The following is a 25302-nucleotide window of genomic DNA, read 5'->3' as shown; positions in this document are numbered from 1 at the left end:
TGCTGTTTGCCCAAGGAGAAAAAAGGAAGAGAGAGTAATACTTTTGAATAACAAAGTGAAGCATGTGTCGTACATCCTTTGCCTTCTACATTTATTTTTGACTCCATGCCTTTAACTTTATTGAAGTAATTTTAAATTCTGTAGTACTATTTAACTGGAAATACAATTCCACAGAAGTAATTATTGGCTAGTAGATCCACAGAAATGAGATGAATGTGATCTGAGTGTTAGGGTTTTGCTTGCATTGTTCTTACACTGGAAAGGTCATGGTCAATAGCGCTGTAGAATGCCACAAGATTTGCCTTCTGTCAAGGGAGTAAGGGCAAACAGGGTTGAAATATATGAGAAACTACATACTTGAGTGCTGGAGATGCAAGGCAAAAAGGGTAATTGTTTCATTTATGTGAGAAGGGGAGAGGATGAAGGAATATATTGATTTTTTTTTTTTTGCTGGTTTTGCTTTCAAAATTAGAATGGGAACCATCCTCAAGCTGTAAGCAGTTGGCTTTATTGGTTGAAAATGTTGGGTTTACCTTAGCACAATTATATTTGAACAGGGTAAACCACAGGTAATATATAAGTATCCGGTAAAGTAGTTGTTAAAAAATTAGTATTTCCTCTAGGTCAGCACAAACTGGTGGCCGATGATTCGAAATATTTAACACCTTACATTTTGTAAGCTTGTTGCAGAGACTAGTGTTAATATTTATGTGAAATGAATATTAGAAAGTATTAGATAATCCGTTGCATTGGCCATTGTGATTGTTTAAATACCTTTTAATATTAGAGAGCATTTTTTATTTATGCATCATGATCCTGCCAAGAAAACTGTTAACTGCAGTTTTAATTAATCTGGTTTGTGGTATTTAACAAGAACAAAACTCAGATTTAGAATAAATTTCCTTAGTCTTTAGCTTGTTTTATAATGGTGTATCTTGTTGAAAATATGTAATTTATGAAAACAGCTTATGCTCGTAGTTGCCGATAGGACAAACACATTCTTTGGTACCTAAGCTTTCTAGAGTCAGAGGTGTTATTTTTTCTGTCCTAGCACAGTAAATTAAGCAAGGCATAAGAGGAATGTATGGAGGGGAGAGGATGGAGCAGAAGAGTTGCAGAGGCCAGGGGTCACATGAGAGAATGTCTAATATGGTTCAAAAACAGGTTTTTTTTTTCTTTTCTTTGAGCAACTAGGTGAATGTCTTTGGATTCATGGCAGAAGTGATCTTACTAGAATAAGATCTGACTGAGAGGATGCTTTTTTCCTGTTTAAATATGTGAAAAAAATTGTTCTAAGGTCCGATCTTGTCATCTACAGTAGTAAGATGCTGTATTTAATTGACAGACTGAAAACCACTGATGACAGAGAAGCCCTGCTCTTTTCTAGAAGTTGAAACACCATTTTGTTCTGAACTTTTTGTCTTTATTGTTACATAGCCTGTGTGAGGCTTGATTGTAGCAGAATAAATTAAGGTTTACATTTTGATTGAAAAAGCTATAATACTGTAGGAGAGACTTGTTAAGTCATTACATTATATGTTTCTGGTTTATTTAGAAAATAAGGACAACTGCATGATTTTAGGTGAAATGCTGTGAGTGTAGTCTTAGCACTAGTGTTTTGTGATTTACGATTGACAGGGACTGAAGTAATAGTTTTATTTTGAAGCCTAGAGAGCCCTTCAAGCCTTTTGGAAAATGACTGTGCTATAAGAAAAAAATTTCTTGGAACACACATTGGCTTGAATGCTGATACATTTGGTGTCAAAATGACTTTTACTGAAGGGACTTGGGGGACATGTTTACCCTTGGCAAGTAGAAGCCATTACAAGTAACAGAAACCAAATATCACTATGTTACTTTTTACTCTGGATTCTCTCCTTGTACTGATTAGTTCTATGGTATCAGAAGGTCATGAAAACTTCAAAAACCAGAACATCTGCGTGTTTGGTCACTTACTATGGGTAAGGAATGATATACCACTAGTATTCTGTGGAAGAAGGGTGTAACACAAGGTAGTACAGAACTATGAGCATGTGAGAGAGGTAGCAGATCGGTTTGGCCAGATGCACCGGTGACATGCCTGATGTCATTGTGGCCATGCTTCACACCTGAGTGGTTTGCAGAAGGTACCCCACCCAGCTGTTGGCCCTGTCCCACAGCAGGAGTCACTGCATGGGATATGCAGCTGGCCGGAGCCCTGAACTGTGGAAGTTCAATGCCAATTTTAATTTACTGTCGTACTTGGAACACTGCATATGATGATGTCGCTTTAGAACTGAAAACACTGAGGAAAAATGAGTTGGTACCTGCTTGAACCTTCACATTGCACCTAGTGTCACAGCTTTCCTGACTTTCACTCATTAATGTGGAGCTTGTAGAGGAGAATACAGTTTATTGCTATTCTCAAAACTCTAAGCTTAGAGCACCTTGTGATCTAGTAGTTTTTCACTAATCCAACATGGAGGTATAACATTAAGACATGAAGTTGTTTTGATCCTTCTTTGTTCTAAGCAGCCTTCTATAGTATGTATGTAGTTGAAATGCAACTTCTAGTCACCTGATTTGTAGCTATGTGTACAGTTTCTTTAACTCTGTTGAAGCAGGAATGCAGAGAGTGAAAAACATGCAGCTAGTGACTGCAGTGTGAAAAGTATGTGTTAAATGAACTACTTAGCATCACATAAGAACATAGCAGAAACACATACAATTCTTTCCTTCAGGGTAGCATTGGACTACCTAAGTCACAGGCCAGGCTTTTTCACTAGGTTGTGTTCTGCCTCTGAAGCTATGAATCAAAGCTTATTCAAAGAATGTGTTAAGGTGCTATCTGCTTCAGCACATAACCTCAAGAGTTGCCTGCTGTGTAAGTTGGAATTGGTGAGGTTATTGTAAGGAGTCATACATGACTTTTTAATTGTAGTAAATATGAAGAAAAGGGTTGAGTTATGGTGACACAGGAATTGTCCAGTGTAGTAAACATGCACTTTTCTCAGTTTTTCATTGTTGTATTACAGTTTAGGCAGTCTTGTAATTATTTTCTCTTACATATTATAGGTGCACTTCCTGATGAAATTTTATGCAGTTTCCTCTAGGATTGGTGCCTGTTTTGTTGTTCTTTTAATTTAAAGATTGATTTTTGTAGATTGTGTTGAATATTTTAAGTGGTGGACCTCTACTCTTTCCTGCACCTTGTGCTCACATGTGTTCCTGACATGGGTGAAGGGAAGCAGACAGGAGAAACCTCCACTGTGCTTAACTGAGTTGCATGATCAGTGAGTTTATGATTTGGATCAATACTGTAGAGCACACCTACCCCATACAGGCTGTTGGCTTCTTGGTCAGGAGCCCTCATCCTTGGCAAATTAATCTTTACAGCATCCTTGCTTCCAGCTAGAGCCAAGATGAGTTTTCAGAATATTAGCAATTAAGACAGTCACATTGAATGTCTTTAATTGATGACAACACTGAGGCAGCAGTGTGGCTTTGTAAGGTTTGTTCAGCATTTGTTCATGTTTTTCCCCAGTTCTGCATTCATAATTTTGGAAAAAATAAGAAGTCATTTAACTTTCTCTGAACAGCGTTGTTTTTAAGGCTTACCAGACTGATTTTACTTTGCTGTGTAGATCTTAAACAAGTGGTGACACATCTTTCTTTCTCCTAATGCCCGCTACCTCACAAATCTTCTCTATTCAAAAGCTTGGAGTTAGTATTTTTTTATCTTCGTAAAGAGGAAAAAGGGATTGTGAGGTAGAGAATTAATGCTAGAAACATTTTTTCTTGTATTGTGCATGTTTTTTTAAAAGCTTACATGTAGATGACTGCCTCTTGATCTGTGTGAACTCTGAAGTAAGTTTACTAGTGAAAGAGTACAATCCAAATTTCTTTGAACTGTCACATCAGTGATTAATTGTATATTTTGTGACATGGGCAAGATGAGAATTTAATGCCAAGCTGTGATGAAGTTTATATTTTTGGTTTAATTTTGTCTCTCAATTTAAGTGTGTAATATTGCATTCTCTTGGACAGAATTTGGATAATTGCAATGGTTCCTGTTGAACTGTGTATTGTTCCATCTAAGAGTTGTGGGTGGGGAGGATAAGAGGGAGTAAGTGCTACTAAGTTTTAAAAGCTCCAGAATGTCGAAAATCCTGATCTTAGTTTACATTTGACTTAATATGTAAAACACAGCAATCTAAATATGGGTTTTTTAAGAAAACAAGATCACTTTTCTAACTTGGTGTTTTGAGACAACCCTCAGTAGTGTTTGAATTGCCATTTGAGATATGAAGCAATAATTTATTTCAAGTTTCATTGCTTGCAGAGGAGGAAGAAGCTGTGCCTGAGGAATCTTACTTCATCCCCCAAAACATCTGATGCTTATCTTGCTATATAGGTTAAATGTATTTAATGTAGCTATCCAATTTTATATTAAAATGTGTGTAGTTAGTTATTTAGTTATAAGCACATACATAAAAGTGCAAACTGTCCTTTCATTTATTACTTTTCAGGGGATATAATTTTCAATGCTCACTATCCTGACCTGCCACCAGATTTTATCTTTGGAGAGGATGCTGAATTTTTGCCAGATCCTTCTGCCTTACATGTAAGTACTTCATGGTTTTGAGAACCTTATATCATGAAAAGAGATGTGGCTTTTTTAGAATAGCTTTGGCAATTGGACTTTGCTAACAATGCAGAATTAAGAAAAAATCCAACCTTTTATCTCACGGTTATGTGAGTATCAACACTTAATCTTGATTCAAAGTTGAATCCATAAATACAGTGTTTTAAAAAAAAATATTTTAATTGAGACAAGATGACTCTATTCAGAGTAGCTATAAAAAGATGTCTTTTTAATATCTGACTATCTTAAAAATTCTGTTTTAGCAAAAAGGATTACGCAATTGTGTCTTGAAAAAGCACTTTGTTCCAGAACAAGTATCATAATATCGTGTAGTGATGTCGATTTTTGTTTTCCCATGAGGAAAGATAAAACCAGGTTTGTGTATTGTTGAAACCACTGTGTCAAAGATACCTGCTCATGTGTGGTAGTGTTAGCATAAAGAAGTGCCCTTTTAAAAGGTGGGAGGGTCAATAAACAACTTAATGAGAAAATATTTTTGAACAGTCTTATTATGGAAGAAGAAACACCACAACCTGAAACCAAGCGTTTTGTTCACTATTCAGAATCGGCCTGGAGTACTAAAGCCTTGTTTAAGAAACTATCAGTGTTTATGCCTTTAAAAAATTTCTCCTTTTCAGAAGTTAGTCATAGTTGCCAAAGTCATATTAGGGTATTTTGAAACCCAGAATTTTTCTTGTTTACTCTTCCCCTGCCTTAGGAGTCTGTTCTGCTGCCTTTGCAAACCTGCAGCCTTGTTTCTGGGTTGTCAGTATTGTTTGGCAATAGGGTTTGGGCATTTCTTTTTTCCAATAAGTGTCCGGTGCCTGTGGTTATGGTGCAGAATTTCCTCAGAATTTTTAGCTTTTATTAGAAAGTTGACCAAAAAAGCAATTGGCACTTTAAATATATTTCATTTTGTATGGGTATATGGGAGCCACTGGCCAAACATGCAAGAAGTGTCTTTTAATTGAACTTCCCTTGGTGTAGAGCCTTGTCAGGGAGAGCCTCTTTGCATAGTCCTCAGCTGCATCTTCTTTTGTGCTTTGAAAGCATGTCTGCAGTGCAGTTGGGTGATTGCATCAGGTATAGGAGCTCCCAAAAGTAAGTCAGAGACTGTCATGCTTTACTGTTTAATGCTGGGGTATAGGCGTCATTGTGGAAGAACATGAGGTAGTATCCAGAAAGTTGAACCTATCCTTGCCATGTGACATGATGTGTTGGTTTTTGGTTTTATCTTTATTCACCTCTTACTAGTTTTTATTGAGAAAATGTAAAATCTTGAAATATTTAGTTTTAATAATGATTTTTAGCCTACTTTACAGAATTCTTAAAATGTAAATGTGCTATTCCTTTTCTTTCCTCAGTCACTTGGCTGTTAAGCTCACAAGCTGCTTTGGGAAGGAGTTACGGTGCTGCTGAGTAGCTGTTATGTTAGGCTTATTTATAGAAAATGTTTTACGTCATATGACAGTTCTAGAATTGTTTTCACAATCTTTTATTTACCAGTTCTCCTGTTTTCACCTTCTTCTGTTTCTGTTGTTTTACGATCTTACAACCTCCTGAGAAGTATTCACGCTAGCAACCGCTTTCTGCAGCTGATGTTAAAAGAAGAGGAATCTTTTTAATGTGCTGGCAAGCTGAAATAAATAACAAACAGCAAATGAGATATTAAACAAAAATAATTTGGGGCATATTGTAGAAATGCTGTTCAGATAGAGTGTGATATGTGTCACTGTTTGACTCAGGTCCGACAACAATGCTCTCGATCCCCTCCCCCTCCCACCCAGGTAGGGAAGGAGAGAGAGAAAAAGAGAGAGACTTGGCTGGATTGAAAACTAAACTACACACCTTTAATTAAACACTAGTGATAAAAGAAAATATATATAATTATATACAGATATGTTCAGGTATGTGCAAGAGCCTCTCGCCTCCCCCCACCCCCAGCAACTCCCACAGCACTCCCCTCAGCTGGAACTGTTCTGAGAAATTCCAGAGCTGCTGCTGGAGAAAGCACAAAGTGATGAGGGTCAGGAGAGCTCGAGCCTGGGGGTCGATGGTGCTGGATGGACAGAGTCCTCCCTGGATGCCGGCCATGGGTGGGAGAGAAGGGAAGAAAAAAAAAAAGGAAGGAAGTTGTCTTCTGTGATCTCTGACCTTCCTCTGGGCTTACGTAGATATATGGAATGGAATATCTCTGGCCAATTTTGCTGTCTGTCTAATTCAGCCTCCTGCGGGGGAGAGTCAGATCTCCCTGTAGTGTCTGAGCCGGCAGAGTAAAGATGCGACCTTGAAGACCCAGCAGTTAGAAAAACATTCCACTGTCTTATCAGCTTTAGAAGAACACACTGTTGCTAGTTAAAAGAAAGCTCACTGAAGGAAAAAAAAATCAGTAGAAGGAAAATTGGCTTCATCCTGGCTCAAACCAGGACCGATATGGTGCTATATTTCTCATGTGGAAGGAAGTCAGTAGCACTAGTGATTCACAGGGAAACCTGCAAGGATCAAAACATTCTTAGTTTTCTTTCTTTCTTTCTTAAATTGTTCATTAATGATACTTTTGGGAATGTTGCTTTTCTTCTGCCTAAGCACAGAACAAACTTCCCATCTTCTTCATTGGAAAGTCACTTGAAGAGCCATTTGCTCCTTGATGCACAGTGAGATATTAACCAGCCTATTTTAAAATTATTTAAAGCAAACCAAAAAAGAAATTTGCAAGCCAACAGCTTTCCTGGGGTCATTATGTCTTTCTATAGTGTTCACTATGTAAATGTACCTGTTTTTGATAAGGTCCTTGGTCATTCTCCTGCAGTCCTTCCTGATGTTATCAGAGCATATTAATTGCACCTTGCAGCTGTGGTCTATATGGAGTGTCTTTGCTTTTGCATTCACCTTTTAATATTGGAACATGACTTGCAGAGGCTCTGAGGGGACCTCATATCAACCTTCCAGTATCTGAAGGTGGCCTACAGGAAGGCTGGGGAGAAACTTTTTTCAAGGGCTTGTAGTGAGAAGGCGAGAGGTAGTAGATCAAAACTGGAAGAAGTGAGATTTAGATTAGACATTAGGAGGAAATTCTTTAGTGTGAGGTTGGTGAGACTCTGGCACGCGTTGCCCAGGGAAGCTGTGGAAGGCCCATCCCTGGAAGTGTTCAGACAAGGTTGGATGGGGCTCTGAGCTACCTGATCTAGTGGGAGGTGTCCCTGCCCATGAAGGGGGGTTGGTTGGAACTAGATGATCTTTAAGGTCCCTTCCAACCCAAACCATGCTATGATTCTGATTCTGTGATTATTATGCTAAGTATTTGAATAACTGCTTTTTTTTTCACAGATCTCATAGCTGTTTAACAAAGATAATTTTAAGTTAATTATATCAACATCTAGATACTTTTTAATTTGTTAACATACCTTTCTACTGCCTGTAAGTAATAATTGATTAGCACATTGAGTGTAATTTAATGCTTTTAATCTTGAGCAATCTTCAAATACTTTTGATGCAACAGTTCCTGGCAATCAAAACAAGAATCTACCATGCACAAAAGCATGTAGATTGTATTAAACGAGGAGCACAGTCTCTAAGTAAGTAATACATGCTGCTGGATCTGTGGGAATTCTGACATGGAGCCTTCCTGCGCTGCTCTCATCTGCCTGCGTTTCTTGTTTTCCAAGCAGAAGTCATCACATGCTGTTACATGGCTTGAGTCAGGCATTATTCGTGGCTTGAAAGGAGAACCAGGTACTCCAGATTCCTCAAGCTCATGTGGCTTTAATAGAGGCTCTCAGTAGACCTCCCTGAAGATATCTGAATGGCTGTGCTGCAGATCACTTCCGTCACTCCTTCAGTTTCCGTGGCTGTGGGCAGACCTTCGAGTTAGGTTTTCATTTAAGCGTAGTAACAGGTGTTCACTTAAGCAGCTGTTAGCCAGACAGCTCAAACAAGATGCCAGAAATGGTGCATTTTAAGGAGTAGATGCTGTAGGTGAAGACTTCATACTATCTTTCCCCCCCCTCCGGAGAATTCCTGAATGCTTCGTTGCATGCCTTACCAGAAGTAGTTACTCTCCTGGTTGCAAAATCTCATGTATTCTGATCTTCTAGAATAATGTGAAAATTGAGGAGCAACACAGCAGAGCAACTAGTCCTTTTATTTTAGTTTGTCATACAGTTTTAATTACAGTCAGAGAGCTAAATTCTTTAGGTTGGTGATGCTATTCATGCTCAAAGCATTATTAGAAAGAAACATTTTTTATTCTCATTAAAAATGTTCTCACCTATTGTATGTGTTTGATACTTTTATGTATAGTATGCATAAATAAAAGAAGCTTATCAGAATGTAAATAGAAAAGTTCTTCCATGCTCTAGTGTTTATTCATTTTGGATGACAAGTATTAGAAATGTATTTTTAAAACAACCTATGATTCACTCCATTCTGATTAAAAATTCAGTTGGCATAAAGCAAGATTGGTGATTGTGTGCGGATTAGATTAATTTGGAGCTCATTACAATGACGCCAGTTTGAGTAACAAGAATTGTTTGTTATGTTAGCCTTGTTGATTGTTAATATGAGCCAGTTAATAACTGAAGTGCTTATGCAAAATGAAAACCCTATTTTTCCAGTGATTTTGAAGTATGTTCTGTTCAGCAAAGTGGAAACAATAACAGTATGTGCAAGCTAACGTGTCAATTTAAGGAATTGGGCTTTTAAGCATCCAACTTCAGGTCCCCAGCGAGTCTCCCCAGAATTATTCTGCTTACCCACTGCAATCAGAAAGGTTCTCTTAGCTGTAGTGGGGATGGAGACAACAGGACATTAGCATTTTCCAAAACCCAGTAAGTGTTGAATGTGTCCTAGTGGGTTAGTACGTATGGGAATACTTAGTGCTGCATTCACATGGGACAAGGGCATTGGGATCACAGGACTTCAGAGAATGGGACACAGAAGTTCTCATGATAGTATGTAGCACTGGGAAGATTGTTTCCCCTTGTGTAATTGTTAATACTGAGTACAGATTTCAGTCACAGTGGAGCTGATGCATCTAATTGTGCTACTGAAGTGTATTTGGTGTGATGCTCTGTATTTTCTGTAGAACAATGTTTATTTTAAGTTCTTGTAGTTATTAGAATCCATATTTATCATTTGGCTATATGATGGCAGTCATGAAGGCTGCATTGTTTTCTGTGTCTGTGTTCAAAATCTTAACCATTATTACTGTCAACTTGCTGAGATAGTTTTTAGTGAGTAGTGAAGAGATCCTTTAAATATTTCCCTGTTCTGTAATGCTTCTTAAACATCTGTTTCATGCACCTGATAGTATATCAACAGCATCTGTTGTCTCTGTGATCACAGTAGCTACAAAAAAGTCCAAACACCCCTTACATTAACTAATGCCATTTGAACTATTTTGTTCTTAAAAGTCTGGCTGTTATATTGTTGGCAAAGATGGAGGCATCGAGTGTTCCCGTATGAAAGCCTCTACGAAATGGCCACGAGCATGATCGTTTTCAGAGTAGGACTTTAAACTTCAAAGTTGTGGTGGTGGGTTCTCTTTGTCAGGGAAACGTGTCAGTAAGTTTGAAATATTTTAGCATTTATTTTTCTGCTTGCTCTATTTGGGATGGAAAGAAATTATTTCATTCTTGAACCCCTAACCTACAACTCCCCTACTGAAAGCCTTAAATTACTTTGGTTTCAGTTGAACTTGGGGAATTTAGGTGAAACAGAATGCAAGATTGGATCCTGCATTTCATGTTTTTTTTAAATTATTATTATTTTGAACTTATTTACATTAACATTTCTTGTGTTGAGCTTTTCAGTTGTGTCTTGACTTTGTCAAGATGTGTTTTGATTATTTATAATCTAGTTCTCTTTACTGTTTAACTTTCTAAACCAAATGTGAATTCTGAAAACTGTTTATTCCTGCCCTTTTATATTGATCCTACTTATTTGTATATATGGGGGTAGTATGTATGTGTGCATTTACATACACATATATATGATAACCTATATATAAGGTTAGCTTCTTCACATGCATATGGTCACAGAGGGGTTGCTAAGGTTTGTCTGCTATGGATACACAATGGTGACAGAATCACATCAGAGGAGTAATTCAATTCCGGAACATTGCCAGCAGAAAGACCTTTTGGCTGGTGTTGTTGGCATATATGATACACGTTTTTGGCTGTTTTCAAATGATAAAGCTAAGACAATGCAACATTCCTCTTGAGACCAGACCTGGAAGAATCTTAATTTTGAATGTATTTTAGTCTCGTTTTGGTGTCTGAGCTCCACACACTTCCCCTAGGGAATCCTCATTTGTTTCCTTGACCCAGCTAGCAAGGGATGTCATAAACCAGGCACAGGTTTTTTGGCTTTTATTTTTACTGTGCCTGTACTGGACTTAAAGTGATAATTCCCCAGAACAAGATTTTGGCCGAGAATGCTCTCCTGCGGTAACCTAGCTGGCTTCTCTACAGCCTGTGTGGGGCCAGGATTCAGGAGGTCCTTCTGAGAAGTTATACAGTGCTGAGAATGAGTGGTAGGATTGTAGCTGTGTGGTAAAGATGAAGGATATGCAAACAGTTCAATGGAAAGAATTCAAGAGAGATGATATAAAGCAATTTTTTCCTATCATCTTTCCATTTTCTCTTCCTTCAAGGCCTTTTGGCATTATGAAAAGATTCCTTTTTCTCCTTGTTTTAGTTTTCTGAAATTTTCTTCTAGCCTTTCCCTTTTATTTGTCCTCTTTCTACAGAATTGTTTGTATTTTTGAGGCTGAGAGGGTGTTAGCTACGTTGCGTTATTTAACCATTTTGTATTAATGTAAAATCATTATATATCTTTCCCTCACTTTCTTTTCCTAAAATTTCAGCATTTCCTAGCACTGTTTACAAAACTTGGCTTTCTATCTCAGAGTGTAAGCAGGAGAGGATATGCTGAGGTCAGAAGTTCTGCTTTAGATAATCACAACATTTTGGCTAGACTTTTCACCTAGTGAATCCAGAAATTGAAAAAATATCTACAGTTTGATACAAAACTGATAATGTAGTTATGACTATTTTTTGCTTCCATTCAGTACAATATAACCATACTTTACTTAAGCAAAGTTTTATTAAAATTTGGACAAAAATTATTATTAGAGAAACTGGCATTTTAACTCAGAAAATTAAAGGAATCTAGCCCTGGCATGTAATTGTATTGGCACAATGTGCTTCACTTCCTTACAAGAACTCTAGAACAGTAAGAAATGGTTTGGCTTTAAAGCAACAGCTTTCTAGAAACACAAGTTTTCATTATTGATTTTTTTTTTTTAAAGAAAAAAAAAAAAGGGAGAAAATATCTGATCTAGCCGAGTCTTTCTGATTGAGAATACACTTGAGTTCAATGTGGTACACCCTCTGAATTCAATTTGTTAAGCCAAGATAATTCATTTTTCCATGGAGAAAGTTGGTCATTGCTCATGAATATACAAGCAGAACAAGTTTTAAATTAACACATTACAGCAGGTCGGTTAGACACAGGTATTCTGTCTGATGATCTGGTTTCATATTTAATTCAATTCTAGACTGTGAAGTCTGTTATAACTGTGCTTTTCTCCAATGGAGTTACTTTAACTTTGGGACCCTGCAGATTCTGTCCTTCAGAAAATATTGTTGAGGCTAAGAAATGTCTTTTCACTCAGGGGAATTTTCAAAAGATATGTTCCTTTCCCCAAATGGAGGAGGGCTCAGGATACAGTTTCTTTACTTTTTTTCTGGTCTAAGTTTCTGTCTGTATTTGTTTCAAACATCTCTTTGGTTTACTCATTCTTCACGTGCTTTTGTCTGTTTCCTTGCTATCTTCTGTCTCAGATCCTTAGGCATATCTGCACTTTTTTGAAGAGAACTACAGAAAGGTAGTTCAAATTTAGGCAAAATCTTGAATCTTCTGTTGAAATAGCAGTGTTCAAAGTTTTATGTTAATTTTGCTGTATACATTTTTCTATAGATGCAGCTTTTACGTGGTTTAAGGGTCCTTTCTTATACTGCTTTTTTTAAAAGAGATAACTAATTTGCATTCATTTCTCTGATACAGTAGAGAAATAATTTCTATTTCTTATGTCTTAAGGTTTGCACAGTGGTATTTTGTAAATATTTTCTTTACGGATAGTATTTTCAAGGCCTGGTAAACTCTTTTGTAGGACAAATGTGAAAATCAGGATGGATATATTTGGGTAAAAAAAGGTTAGAAGTAAACAGTTCTGCGTATCACCCAACAATAAATGCTCAAGTGGACACTGTCCAAAGCATTAGCTGTGAAGGTTCTGCCTCTTTGCTGTAGCTAAAATTACATGTTTTGACAGGAAAGGAAAAACCCCAAGAACTGATAAGATTGAAAGACTTGCTATTTAAAAAGAAACTCTTGAGGTAAAGCATTAGCATTGAGACAGTGTTATGTTCTCTGGTCCACTGAGAGTCTGAGGAGCTGGAACCCGTTCATGATGCCCTTAGTGCACAGTGAGTAAGTTGTTAGGTAAAAGATGCGTGTGTCTTGTGTCGAAATTAATCTCATCTTCACGCTTTGCTCCTTTCACTTGCCATGTCTAGTTCAATATGTATGCCTCTGGTAACAGACTCCCAAGGGAAAAAAAAATGCTGTGTGCTCACACGGATTAACTACTGATGAGTGTATTGGATTCCCTATCCAAGGATTTATATGTGCTGAGGGAATAAAGAAATTTCTTCTCAGAACAGGTAAAGATGCCATCTGGTTTTGGGAGAGGTGTGCTGGGAGGTCTGGAGAGAAACAAGCTTTACTCTAATCTCTTAGTAAAGTAGCACAAGAAATACTTCTGCATGCCAGAATTTTAGGAGATTAATTAGATAGTATTGTACTCTCTCTGTTTTTGATAGTAGGCAGTTTCAGCTTTTAAGGGTCTGATTATCTTGTAAGAGAGCTCTGTGGGAGAAACAGGCTTCTTCTGGAAGGGTGCACAACTTAAAAATGCTCTTCCAGGCTCAGCCTCACAGTTTCTGTATCTCCAGAGCACCCTTAACATAAAAAGATCAGCTGTCTCTTAACTGCTCCTACAATGGGGCATAGGAGTAATTTGCAGTAACCTTTGGAAATCGAGTTTGCTCCTTTTTCTGATGAATGGTACTTGAGAGGCAGTGGTGCATTTATTCTAATTGAACACCTCAGAGTGTTCTCTGTGTCAGATTTGCTGAAGTTTAGAGTCACCTTGGGTATGGGATTGTTAATCAGGAATCATGTTCTGTGGTCAGTGGAAGAAAAGAGGAAAAATAATTGTATACAAAATACAAGGTGCTTTTCCGAAAGCAGTATTGACTTCTTAGTATGTTGTTTTCCTGCTCTGTATTTTTGTGCTAATTCAAGGCCTTTAGGTATTTGAGATTTCAATCAAGTGTTTATAAGCTATTGTGCTTCCTGCATCCAGTTTTCACAGCCTTTTGCTAAAAATAAAAAAATAAAATAAATACTGACTATCCCAAGCTTTGCTTTATGCAAACATTTTATCTGTAGTTCACAATAGCTAGTAGAGCACACGTCTGGAAGTTCTTGGGTTGTATTTGGCAAAAGTGCTCCTTCGTTGAGCTGTTTTCATGAAATGTTCAGTTCTGATGTTTGCTTGTTCCCAGAAATGATCATTTCAAGCAGATAGCTCCAGAAAGTTGTTCCAGTGGTGCTTTGGGGGAGGGGGATATGAAGAACCTGTGAAAATAAGATGACAAGTAGATGGCACGTAGGTTTACAGTGATTGATTTGAAACTGCAGCCTGTAGGATGTTTTAAGTGCTGGCTGCTAAGAAACTGAAGTCTTTGAAGTTGTTACAACACTCCAGCCCTGCAAATACTGTGAAAAATATCTGTTGATAGAAAGATGTGAGCATATGGCAGATAATTATCCTGTGCCTTTTTCTGTTAGCAATTTCCCCATGGTGGCCTGTGAAGACTATAGCAAAGCAGGAACTGAAACCAGGTATCCCCGTTTCTAGAGTAATACTGTAGCCACTGGACCCATATCCCCTGTTTCTATATGGAGCATAAGTGCTGACATCACAGTGTGATCTTTCTCATTTCAGGTAAAAGCTTAAATTGGTGCTGATTTTAAGCCTCTGTAGAATCCAAGTTTTGTGTGTGTGGTGTGCAGAGATACAAACAAAATGCAAATCTGTACTTAACATTATTCCTTATGATAATTCTGGATGAAACATGTTATAGAAATGCATTGCCACTGCTATGGGCTTGGGAGGTTTTGTTTACTGACATTTTCTTGTGAAAGTTAATGTCTTGCTTAGAAATAAAAAAGTACACTAACTTAAAATAAGATCTTGCTGTTGTTTCCTGTAGTATAGCCAGGAAAAACAGTTACAATCTGTCTTCTTTAAAATCACATTCCTGGAAGATATTCTGGCAACCTGGATATTTAAACACATTTCAAAGAAAAACAACTTCAGATCTATTAGAAATTGTTACTGTATTTTCTTTCTGATAGTGTAGAACTACAGTTTGTTATAGACATTGCTTGGAGTTAGGAAGGAAACAATCTTTGAAGGAGACTATGAATTAGCTGCTTATGGAACATTAGGTGCATTATGTTCTGAAAAAAGGGGGAATAGGTAATCACGGATACTGAGTTGTTAGCATTGGTTCTTGATTAGTGTTTTGGAAGGGTAAAGGAAAGACTGCAAAGCACAAAATGTTCCAGAACAAAACTTTAATGTGGTTTCTTTGCCAAAAGTTGAATAGCATGGCTACTTTGGAAAGCTAAGTTCTGCATGTCTTTGCTAGAAGGGCTGAGAAGCTACTTTGGGGGGGGTTTCACTTGCCTTGCCTCTAAAAACTTCTCATTAAAACTGATTCTGTCTGACTGCATCCATTTGGTGTCATTGCTATTCATTTAAATGAGTTACTGTTGAAATGGCGTAAATTGCACTCTGTGGGTGGCCTTATAATATCTTTACTCTGCCTCTTCATACACACTTTAAGTGAATTCGTTTTCTCAACATTTTGGTTACGTCTGATGGTCCAAAAACCTTTCCCTATCAAACTGCTCTCTTACTGTGCAAGCAGGTCCTGTCAGGAGCAAGGATTAAGAGCCAGGGAATTCAAAGATTGACTTTGCACCCTAACAAAATCCATGGTGTTACACTTAATGAAAATTATGCTCCTTGGTGAGTTTTTTTTAATTGAATCTATTGGATCTTCAGAACAGATCTACTGCTGATTGTGGTCTACTAGTTTCAGTGTGATAATTGAGTATTATGTTTATATTGCCACACAGTGTGAGATAGAGGGTGAAGTTAGTAGATGTACATGCAAATGCTTAATTACTCTAAGGTCTAAATAACTATTTTCTCGAAGACCTTTTCCTGAACCATAGTCCAATAATGAAAGAAGTTACCAATTGCCAAGGAAGCTTCTGCCACAAAAGAATATTCAACTTCCTTATGTTAAATTGCTTACTCATAGATAGGTAAATACTTATTGACCATCTTCTGTATGACAGTAGCTACAACTAACTGTGTGGGCAACAATGCTCCTGCATTCTGCTCTTTTATCATATGGAAGTTCTTGTTCCATTATTTTTTCTGATGACCATTTTGAATTAATTCCCTAATTGGAAAAATGGGGCTTAGCCAGTTGTTACAGATGACAATATCAGGCTATTATGTTCACGGGAAAATACATACTTGTCTTCTGAATCTAGTAAACCTACTATTAAATTAAACTGCTTAAGATAAGGTAATAATTCAACTTTTTAGGAAAGTTACACAAATTGTGGTATGGCCAACCCAAAAGCCAATGAAAAGGCTGAAATTAAGATCTGAAGTGTCGAGTTGCTCCTAGTTTTAGTGAAGATTATGGAGAGACATGCAAACAGTGTCTAGATAGAAGAGAATTGTTTAACATCTGTGTGCTTAGAAATGACAGGTAAGTTCGTAGAATCACTTAGGTTGGAAAATACCTTCAAGATCATCGAGTCCAGCCATTAACCCCACTCTATCAAGCCCAGCACTGAGCCACATCCCCAAGTGCCACATCTACATGACTTTTAAACATATCCAGGGATGGTGACTCAACCACCTCCCTGGGCAGCCTGTTCCAATGTCTGATAACCCTTTCAGCGAAAAAGTTCTTCCTTATGTCTAGTCTAAACCTCCCCTGGTGCAGCTTGAGGCCATTTCCTCTTGTTTTATCACCAGTTAGTTGTGAGAAGAGACCATTTCTTTCATGACATGTGGAAAGACTGATAGCATTAAAAATGGTCATAACCAATCTGAGAGGTACATGTAAGCCTTCGTATAAGATGAGCATGAATGCAGAACTGGTTGCAGATGCACAATATGAGTTGGTTCATACTTGTATGTTCCTGTACACTTTCAGTCTAGCTGGCTAACTGTTGAGTAACTTCAAAAGTTTGCACTGCAGAGTTCACTTAGAGATATCTGTTGGCAAACAAGACAAGGAATTTAATCCAAGTCTGGAATTCTTTATTTTAAATGCATTATGGAATGTTCTGTAAAATTTCATTAACTCTCTGGGAAGTCTGCAAAAATCTCATTTTATATTAGGAAAGATTTGTTGAGTGAAATATGTAACTTCATCTGTCAGTACCCCAGTCAGTGTGCTCGTTATTTTAATATAAAACTCATTTTTATTGTAATTTTATCATACTTTCAGATTAAAATCTATCTTTTAGGCATGCATTTGATATTGGTAAAATGATATTAATGTATAAATTTTGTCAGGGAAGAAATTGAAGATCGTGCTGGATAGAGCGGAAGGAAGTTTTGGTAGGAGCCACAGAAAGCACAAGTCTTTTTCTGTATGCATATTTGCTGGTTATTTCTTTAATTGGGTTTTTCATACCTGCCAGGCTTCAACAGGTCTGGCTGTAGAAAATGAGGTTATGTGTATTTTTGTATTTCCAGGTTTTTTCTGAAGACATAACAACTAAAACTCATAGTTTGAAGTTGCATTCAGAGCATAATTCTTATGCAAGATCTGAGTTCTGTGGCAAAACTTGAAGCTGTGGAACACTGAAACACCAGGAGCTCGCTGTGTTCTTCTAATGTTTTAAATATTTAAAAATACTGTTCCTTAAAAAGCTCATGTTGGAATACAGCCTTCAGGCAAACAATCAGAAAATGAAGTGCACTCCTTCTTTTTGCTCCAAAACCTTTAGTTAAAGATTTTGCATATTAAAACAACTTACAGAGTCTAACAGTGTATGCAACAGTGTATTGCTTAATACAATTTTATTGAGAAGATACTTTCTCTCTAAAGAAGGGGTTCGATTTCCTGTTGCAGGGAAACTGCTCTCATTGAATTAAGTGAGAAACAAGTGCATGTTCTCAGAAGAATCATTATAATGCTGAAATTGTAGCGATTAGGCATTCTACAAAGGATCAACTTGATAAACATTGAATTCTGCTTTAGTTAGGTTTTAGCAATGTATGTTACATGTAATTGCTTACTTTAATTTTAAAAATAGAAGGAAGAAGGTACTGAGAGAACAATATAGAATGTATTTTGACTTGAAATTGGATCACAATAAAATGGTTTTACAGTATTTTAAGATGAATTAATGTAGTGCTTAAGGCCAATAAGCAGCTCAATGATATTGAAAAAAAAGTATGTACATAAGTATGTCATTGTTTCGGAAGTGTTTGTGTTAACATTTATACATCGAGATCTTCTAAAAAGAACAGCACTACTGGAAAGTTAACCAGATTACTAGAAATGTAATAGCCAATTACCAAATAACAAGCACTACAATAATATAATTTTAAAGTTAAAAATTAATTTTTACTTAAATCCGAACTTGTGTTACAGAAAATCTGTGTAACCCTTATATATTTACTCTTTCATCAGTGAGAATCTGTTGTAATTGACATATGTACTGAGTGGGTAGTTTAATTTTTCTCAAGGTTATTTTTTTTTTATAAACAGTTTATGCTTTGTTTGAATTATTAGTTGACAATTGAAAGGTATTTAATAAGGATCCTGTAGTCAAATATTTCATTTTAATTCCTGTAGCTTTAAGGCAGTACAGCATAAACACTGGTTTGGTGAAGTGTTCTTGAATTCTTTGAAGAAAGCAATATTCTAGCTCCGTGTTGGATAAATGACAATGGATTTCCTCTTGCTCTTTTTTTGTTCTGTAGTGTAACGTTATTTAAAAACCAAAAGGTTCAGTTGCATTTAGGTCAGTTATTAAAATATTGTTCGTCATTTCCTTTGATAGAACATTTCTATTGTGTTACACCAATGTAATTAGGAGGAAAGGTTATTCCCACTTGTCTGGCTGATATCAATACATACTGGCTTATTACATCCTCTGTCTTTCTGGAAATGCTTTATTTGAGCAGCAGCTTGGGAACAGGAAATTTAAGGTTGTACACAGTCTGGTTCCAGACTGCATGATACACAATGTATTTCCTAGAAGATGCTGTCTACCTGACAGATTTTCTCTAGTATTTTGTAGAATTGGATAAGGTTAAATGAGTTCAAATTGGAAATAAAATATTGGCAACTGTAGATGGCAGACAAGGTAGAACAAGGCTTTCAGTCACTCTGTTGTATGCATTTGAGGAACTTACATGAACAGCATTAGTATCTCACGTTCACCAGCTGCTTTGGAACATAGTTTACCTTTTAAGATATGGCAATGATAATACTCCTATTTAATAAGGTGTATTTACTCTCTAGGAAGAAAAAGAACAAATACTTGTACTTCAAACCATGTGGGATCTGTGATGTTGTGGTAGCTCCTGAAGGCAGAAGTTCAAAGATAGTATCTTAGCCATGCTGGGCAGCCCTTTCTACCAGAATCATCGTGAGCAGAATAGGAGTACAGTTCAATCCTGTAACTTATCATTGAACAGAATTCTTCTATGTAAACAAAAGCAAATTGTAATCTGCAGTTATATCCTGTTGTGTTTCTTAAGCTGGAACCTCATTTTGGGTGACTCTGTAAATTATATAAGCACTGGGTCTATTTCAAGTCTGTACTTTAAAGTTGAGCGTTCTGCTAAGCACTCCATCCACACTCTAAGATGTTAAGTTTTTCTTTTTTCATCAAAGCAAGAAAAACATCTGTGTTTCCGAAGAATGAGAGCACTACCTTCCAAAACTCTTATTTCCCCCATTTTCTTTATGTGTGTCCAAAATGTATGTTTTTCATCCTAATCACAGGAATGAGTGATATGTCGACAGCTAAGGCAGCACTGTCAGCCATAGTAATTAAAAAATCATACATCATGTTGCTGAAAGTCATGACAGTGGTCTAAAAAATATTTGTAAGACAGAAAAAGGATTGTATTTCTAAATTGTATTTCTTTTGGTTATCCTTATTTTTTTTTTCCCCTTCCCCCCATGCCCTGTATATAGGTATTGTATACACAGATTTCTTTGGCTGTCTGTTAGCTATTAACTTAAACAAGAAGGAGTGAGGATGATGCATAGGATGTAGCTGAGATACCCTTAAAAGTGATCCCCTCCAAGTCTGGGTACTTCAAGAAAAACAGCATGTAAGATTTGAGATTAAATGGCCTTAACAAACATTGCTGGGTTTTTTTCCCCTTGAAAAAAGCACAAGATTTTCAAGGAGGCAATACGTATTTGATGTTTCTTTCTCTGACAAATTAGACTTGCATGTTTTAAGTGATAATGGTGAAAATGAGACATTTGTTTTGGTAACATCTCGATATACATTACTTCAGCTGGAAACAGTATAAAGTTGCGGAAAGAGGAGTGCGTGACATATTTTTTAGGCCATCATACACATATACTGAAGTGTGTAGAAAGCATTCCAAAGGGATATGTCATAAACTCAGTCATCAGAAATAATAAAATTATAAGCCTTTAAAACGGAAGTAGCCACCTCACTAGAGGTTAAGCTACAAGTAGGTTTCATTGCAGAGCTGAAGATTTGGTGTCTGGTGAGTAACTGATTAAGCTTTCTGTAACTTTTGCAGAAGAGTATTGGAATATAAAATTTATACACAGCTCTTTAATTTCTTTTCAGGTCAGAAATATGGAGTCTTACCTTAATAACTGTTTCAGTTTGGGTTTTTGTAAATGTCTTCATAGAATCAAAAAACAGCTGAGGTTGGAAAGAACCTTTAGAGATCATATAGGCCAGCCCCTGTGCCTGGGCAGGGTCAGATAGAGCAGACTGTATGGGATCTTGCCTAGTCAGGTTTTGAGAATGGCCAAGGATGGAAACTCCACAACCTCTCTATGCAACCTGTTTGCTTCAATTTATTAGTTTTGGTTTTACACAAAATATGAATAGCCTGTATATTTTAGAGGACATGTTGGTTTTTTTGTCTAGCTTCATTCATTTACTGTACCTAGGTTAAGAAACATAATTTTTTATGTGCTTGAATACGAGGCAGCCTTAGGAAAACCTCTTCAAAGTACAGAAATGTTTTCTGTCCTTTCATTGTAGAAAATTATGCATACCAAGGCAGTTTTTTCATTGAAGAAGTAAAAAAGGGCTAATGCTTTTTTTGTCCTTGCCAAAGAATGTAAATTATGCATACAATTTATTAGATGTCTACAACTTCCAGGACAAAAGTAGCCATGCCATCTGTAACTACTTTGAGTTCAGATAGTGAAAAGTAATTTTATTAGAAGATACTATGTTAGTTGTAAAATGCAGACATCTTTGCTAGTTCTAAGAATCTTAACAGTAACTCAACAATCCATGCAATTTAAAATCCTGTTACAGCTAGTTTGTTGTCATATGTCTATAGGAAATCCAGAAATACAGAATAATTTTGCCTGTACTCAAAACTGACCAAAACTCACGTAACTGTTATCGTGCCCTGAGGTTTTATCCAGACCACCTGTTGAGGACATAAGTACAAAGCATATGTGCTCCTGCTTTAGACCTGTCTTATGTCCAGTAAGCATGGAGTGCAGTGGAAGTTCTCATCTGGACTTAACATAGATCCATTCTAGGTCAGTCTACATCAACCAGATGTAGGCATGCAACATTGATCATGTTAGGCATAATTTGTAACACAGAAAACCTTCCTGAATAAAATTTAACTGTGCATGGAAGACTAGTCTAAGCCAATGATAGAGTAGTTAAACTGGGAGATAACATTGCTACTGACACAATTATTAATTGTATGAAGATTTTTATTTCTGTTAGCCATGTTTCTTGATAAGCAATCAACTTGTAATAAAAACATCTGCCAGGCCCATTGAAGAGGCTTGTGTATAGATGGACTTTGTGTTAAGGGGATGAGTCAAGATAACTCTAGTGAAGAGACAGTCAACGCGAAGTAAAGCACAAGTGAAGCAACAGAAGAGAACCCATTTGTTCCACCACTGTCAATACTATATACACTGTTTGAGTAATGGAGTAGTTTCCATGGTTGGTGTTAATTTGGCGTATTCACTTGGCTGGCTGCTTTTTCAGTCAGATATTGTGCAGGGCTGTACTTACCTGATCCATGGGTATTTCATATCAGTTTTAATTTTTTTAATTCAAACTTCTCAAGTTTTCACATTCCGCAGTATAATTTTAGGGAGGAATGGAATGGTGATTTGGACCTTTTTATGCCTGGTAGTAGCCCTGTTATCAGTTTTCTCGTAGTTCCCTGTATGGAGCATGCTTTTCTGTTTGAACTGGTTTTCTTCCAAAGCACGATAGGAGCTTTGCATTTAATATTATGATTTAGCTTTTTCACAAAGGTTCCACATACATATGTGTCTCTGGTATCAGTATGGAAGGGGAAGTGCTTGTCTTTCTAGTGCTATAAACAATATTTGTCTCTGTTCTTTCTTAATTTAACAGAATTTAGCTGCTTGGAATCCTTCAAACCCTGAATGCCTCCTGCTTGTTGTGAAAGAGCTTGTGCAGCAGTATCACCAATTTCAGTGCAGCCGATTACGTGAGAGCTCTCGTCTCATGTTTGAATATCAGACTTTACTGGAAGAGCCCCAGTATGGAGAAAACATGGAAATCTATGCTGGCAAAAAAAACAACTGGGTAAGAATGTTTATGCTAAAATGCTTTTAGTGATCCTTTAATAAATAGAGCTCTATTTGACTCCAGCTCACTTTTTCTACTCCCTGTTACGTATATTGCTGTCATTCCACTACCTTGGTTGGACTGTATTTCCAGGTGAGGAATTGTCTTTCAACCTCGTGTTAGTTCATCTAGTTTATACATGAAAACTTTGGAAATGGTTGAAAGGTCTGTGCACAGTACAATGTTACGTGGAAGTTTGAGTTAGCTCTGAAGTTTTGAGAGGCAGAATAAATAACAGTGTTGGTATGACACCCTGCCCAGGCAAATCAACCTCCATAGGGATAGGATATATTAGGGTATAGTTCAACATTATGAATGAGTTGATTTAATTAGTAGCTACAGCTGCCTGGATCTCTCTGGCACTTGCCTAGGCTGAGCTGCTTTAGGAACCTAAACTGGAGAGGAAAAAAACACCAGCTAATTTTATACAGCAGGACAGGTGAGATGGGCAAGAGCAGTGTCTTTGTAGGGCCACGTTTTCATATGTCATTCAGACATTAAACTGGCTTATCACTTTCATGAAGTTGTATCCTTTCCCTGGGAAGTGTGCTGTGCAGTATAGAAACACTCAATGTATACCCTCTCATCTTTCTAAAATGAGGCTACTGGCAATGTAAACATTTTGGTTAGTGAGTGATTTGACTTCTAAAATTTTTTTTAACTGCTCTCTGCCACAGAGTAAGCTTTGCAAAAATCAGTTTTTTTCCACTGTTAATGTATTCATCATGGGAAGTTTGGAATAAGATATCAGGAAATATCTAATTGTGTTTATCCTGAACGTGTCCTCCTCTTGTTTTTAGCAATAACATGCTCTTAAGATATACTGGCCTGCAGAAGCAGCAATAGATCTGAAATAGATGCAGTCTGAAAATTGATGAAACTTCAACATTCTGGTTATCAGAGCCTAGAATTCATCTTTATCTCACTTTAATCATCCTTAAGTTACAGATAGTGTAAGGACATTTACTTTACAACTCACAGTACTTATATTCATCTGTTTTTCTTTTCTTAGACAAGGCATCTACTCTTTTATATTTTAAGCCATGGAAAATTTTCTTTATCAGAGAATTTCAAATTAGTTTTTAAATGTGTTTTTTTTTTTCTTCAGTCTTATTCTCTATAGCTTGAGTTGCAACTTGCCACATCTGTAAGTGTCATCAGACTTGTTTATTGACATGCAGAAGAATTTCTGAACTGTACTGAGTTTTGATAAATTTTTGGCAGCTTCCAAATTTTACTCAAGATTGTAGAAAACTAGGTTTTTTTCCTTTTCTTTTTAATGGGACAGACTATCTACACAGGCCTTTCAAATCTTTCCTGTCTTTGGTGACTGAATAAAGAACTTTTTTTTCCATTTGAAATGCTGTTTTAGGTCAAAATATTTCAGTAAAATAAATCTTAAATGTATTTTAAGGCAAATCCTTTTAATAATTGCAGAGCTATTTGAGGGTTTTGTAGTATGTGCTTTGTTTTCAAAGTTTACATTCTCTGTCAAGAAGACTGGGAGATCTTCTTTGGACATTCTATGAACCTAGTATTTACATGAGAGGCTTGTTGATGAGTGAAACTGTGAAACTAACATGCATACTTCTTCCTTTCTTTTATCACTGTCTTTTTAATCTTGATGATCAGCTCAATAACTATGTTCATCTGAAAAGCAAGCTGTAAACTGCATGTTATGTTCTCTGCCTAAACTTACGGAAGTTCATATTTTTGCTGTCTCTCAGGAGTTGACAGTAGCTCAACAGCCTTCTGAAATAATTATCTATGAGTGAACTGTGCACTGTGTTATGAACACAACCATCTTAAGTACATGAGTTTAAAAAGTTTGAAGTGGAGGCCTGGATTCAATTCTGTGTCCCAAAATGGAACAGTAACTTGCTTTTATACTTTTGTTCCCGTATCTCCAATTTCCTGCAGTGATCTCCAAGATCCATGACAAACAGAGAAACCATTCTCTAGCTTAGTAGCTTCATGCTGGTAGAGTAGCAGCTGACACAGGTGCCTGTTGACTACCTAATCTCTCAGTGCTGTGGCCAGAAATTAATCTGACTCAACCTGATGCCTGTGAGCTGGTTGGGTGGGTGAGTTGCATGGGCAGGGACTGCACCCTACCCCTTCAGAACACTTTTGGATATAATACATTACAAAATAATCCTTATTGAATTATATAAAAGCTCTAGAGTCCAAGTACTAACTTCCACAATATGGAGCAGCTGATGATTTGATCAGAGGCCATTCATCTGTTCACTGGCAATACCAATTAATCAGACTTGGTATTTTAGCAGAAATAATTTTCTGGATTTCATGGCAAATGTTGTATGGCATCTTTTTTGAAGTTAAGTCCAGACAAGAGGCACTGTCTGTAATATCCACTTCTGAATAAAAAGCAAGCACCCTGACTGTCATGAAAGTAGTCTTCATGTTATGCACAAGAAGTCAGTATTTTTTCTGCATACAGTAGTAATACAGCATCAGAAAGTTGATATCTGTCCTCACAAGTAGTGTCAACAAGAAGGGGTTTTGAAGCCTGGCTTTAATGTAATATACACTCACATTTTGTTGCACAGTGCTTCTGTGTGCAATTGCTTTGCTTCTGTTGTGTGACTACCAGGGGGCAAATTGTAAGG

General features: G+C 36.9%; 1 protein-coding gene across 3 annotated transcripts in view; it reads left to right on the top strand.

The window, feature by feature from the left end:
* BABAM2 (BRISC and BRCA1 A complex member 2) overlaps nt 1-25302 on the top strand; it is a 172982-nt gene that overhangs the window by 29886 nt on the left and 117794 nt on the right. For all 3 annotated transcript variants that reach the window (XM_051614076.1, XM_051614075.1, XM_051614077.1), the window contains exons 4-5: nt 4509-4603; nt 22436-22630. In XM_051614076.1, coding sequence (XP_051470036.1) covers nt 4509-4603; nt 22436-22630 — 290 coding nt within the window. The remainder of the gene's footprint in view (nt 1-4508; nt 4604-22435; nt 22631-25302) is intronic.

Source organism: Apus apus, chromosome 3 (assembly GCF_020740795.1).
Source record: "Apus apus isolate bApuApu2 chromosome 3, bApuApu2.pri.cur, whole genome shotgun sequence".
Classification (NCBI taxonomy): Eukaryota; Metazoa; Chordata; class Aves; order Apodiformes; family Apodidae; genus Apus; species Apus apus.
Note: the sequence above shows the minus strand (reverse complement) of the source record. Positions and strands in the feature narration are given on the sequence as shown.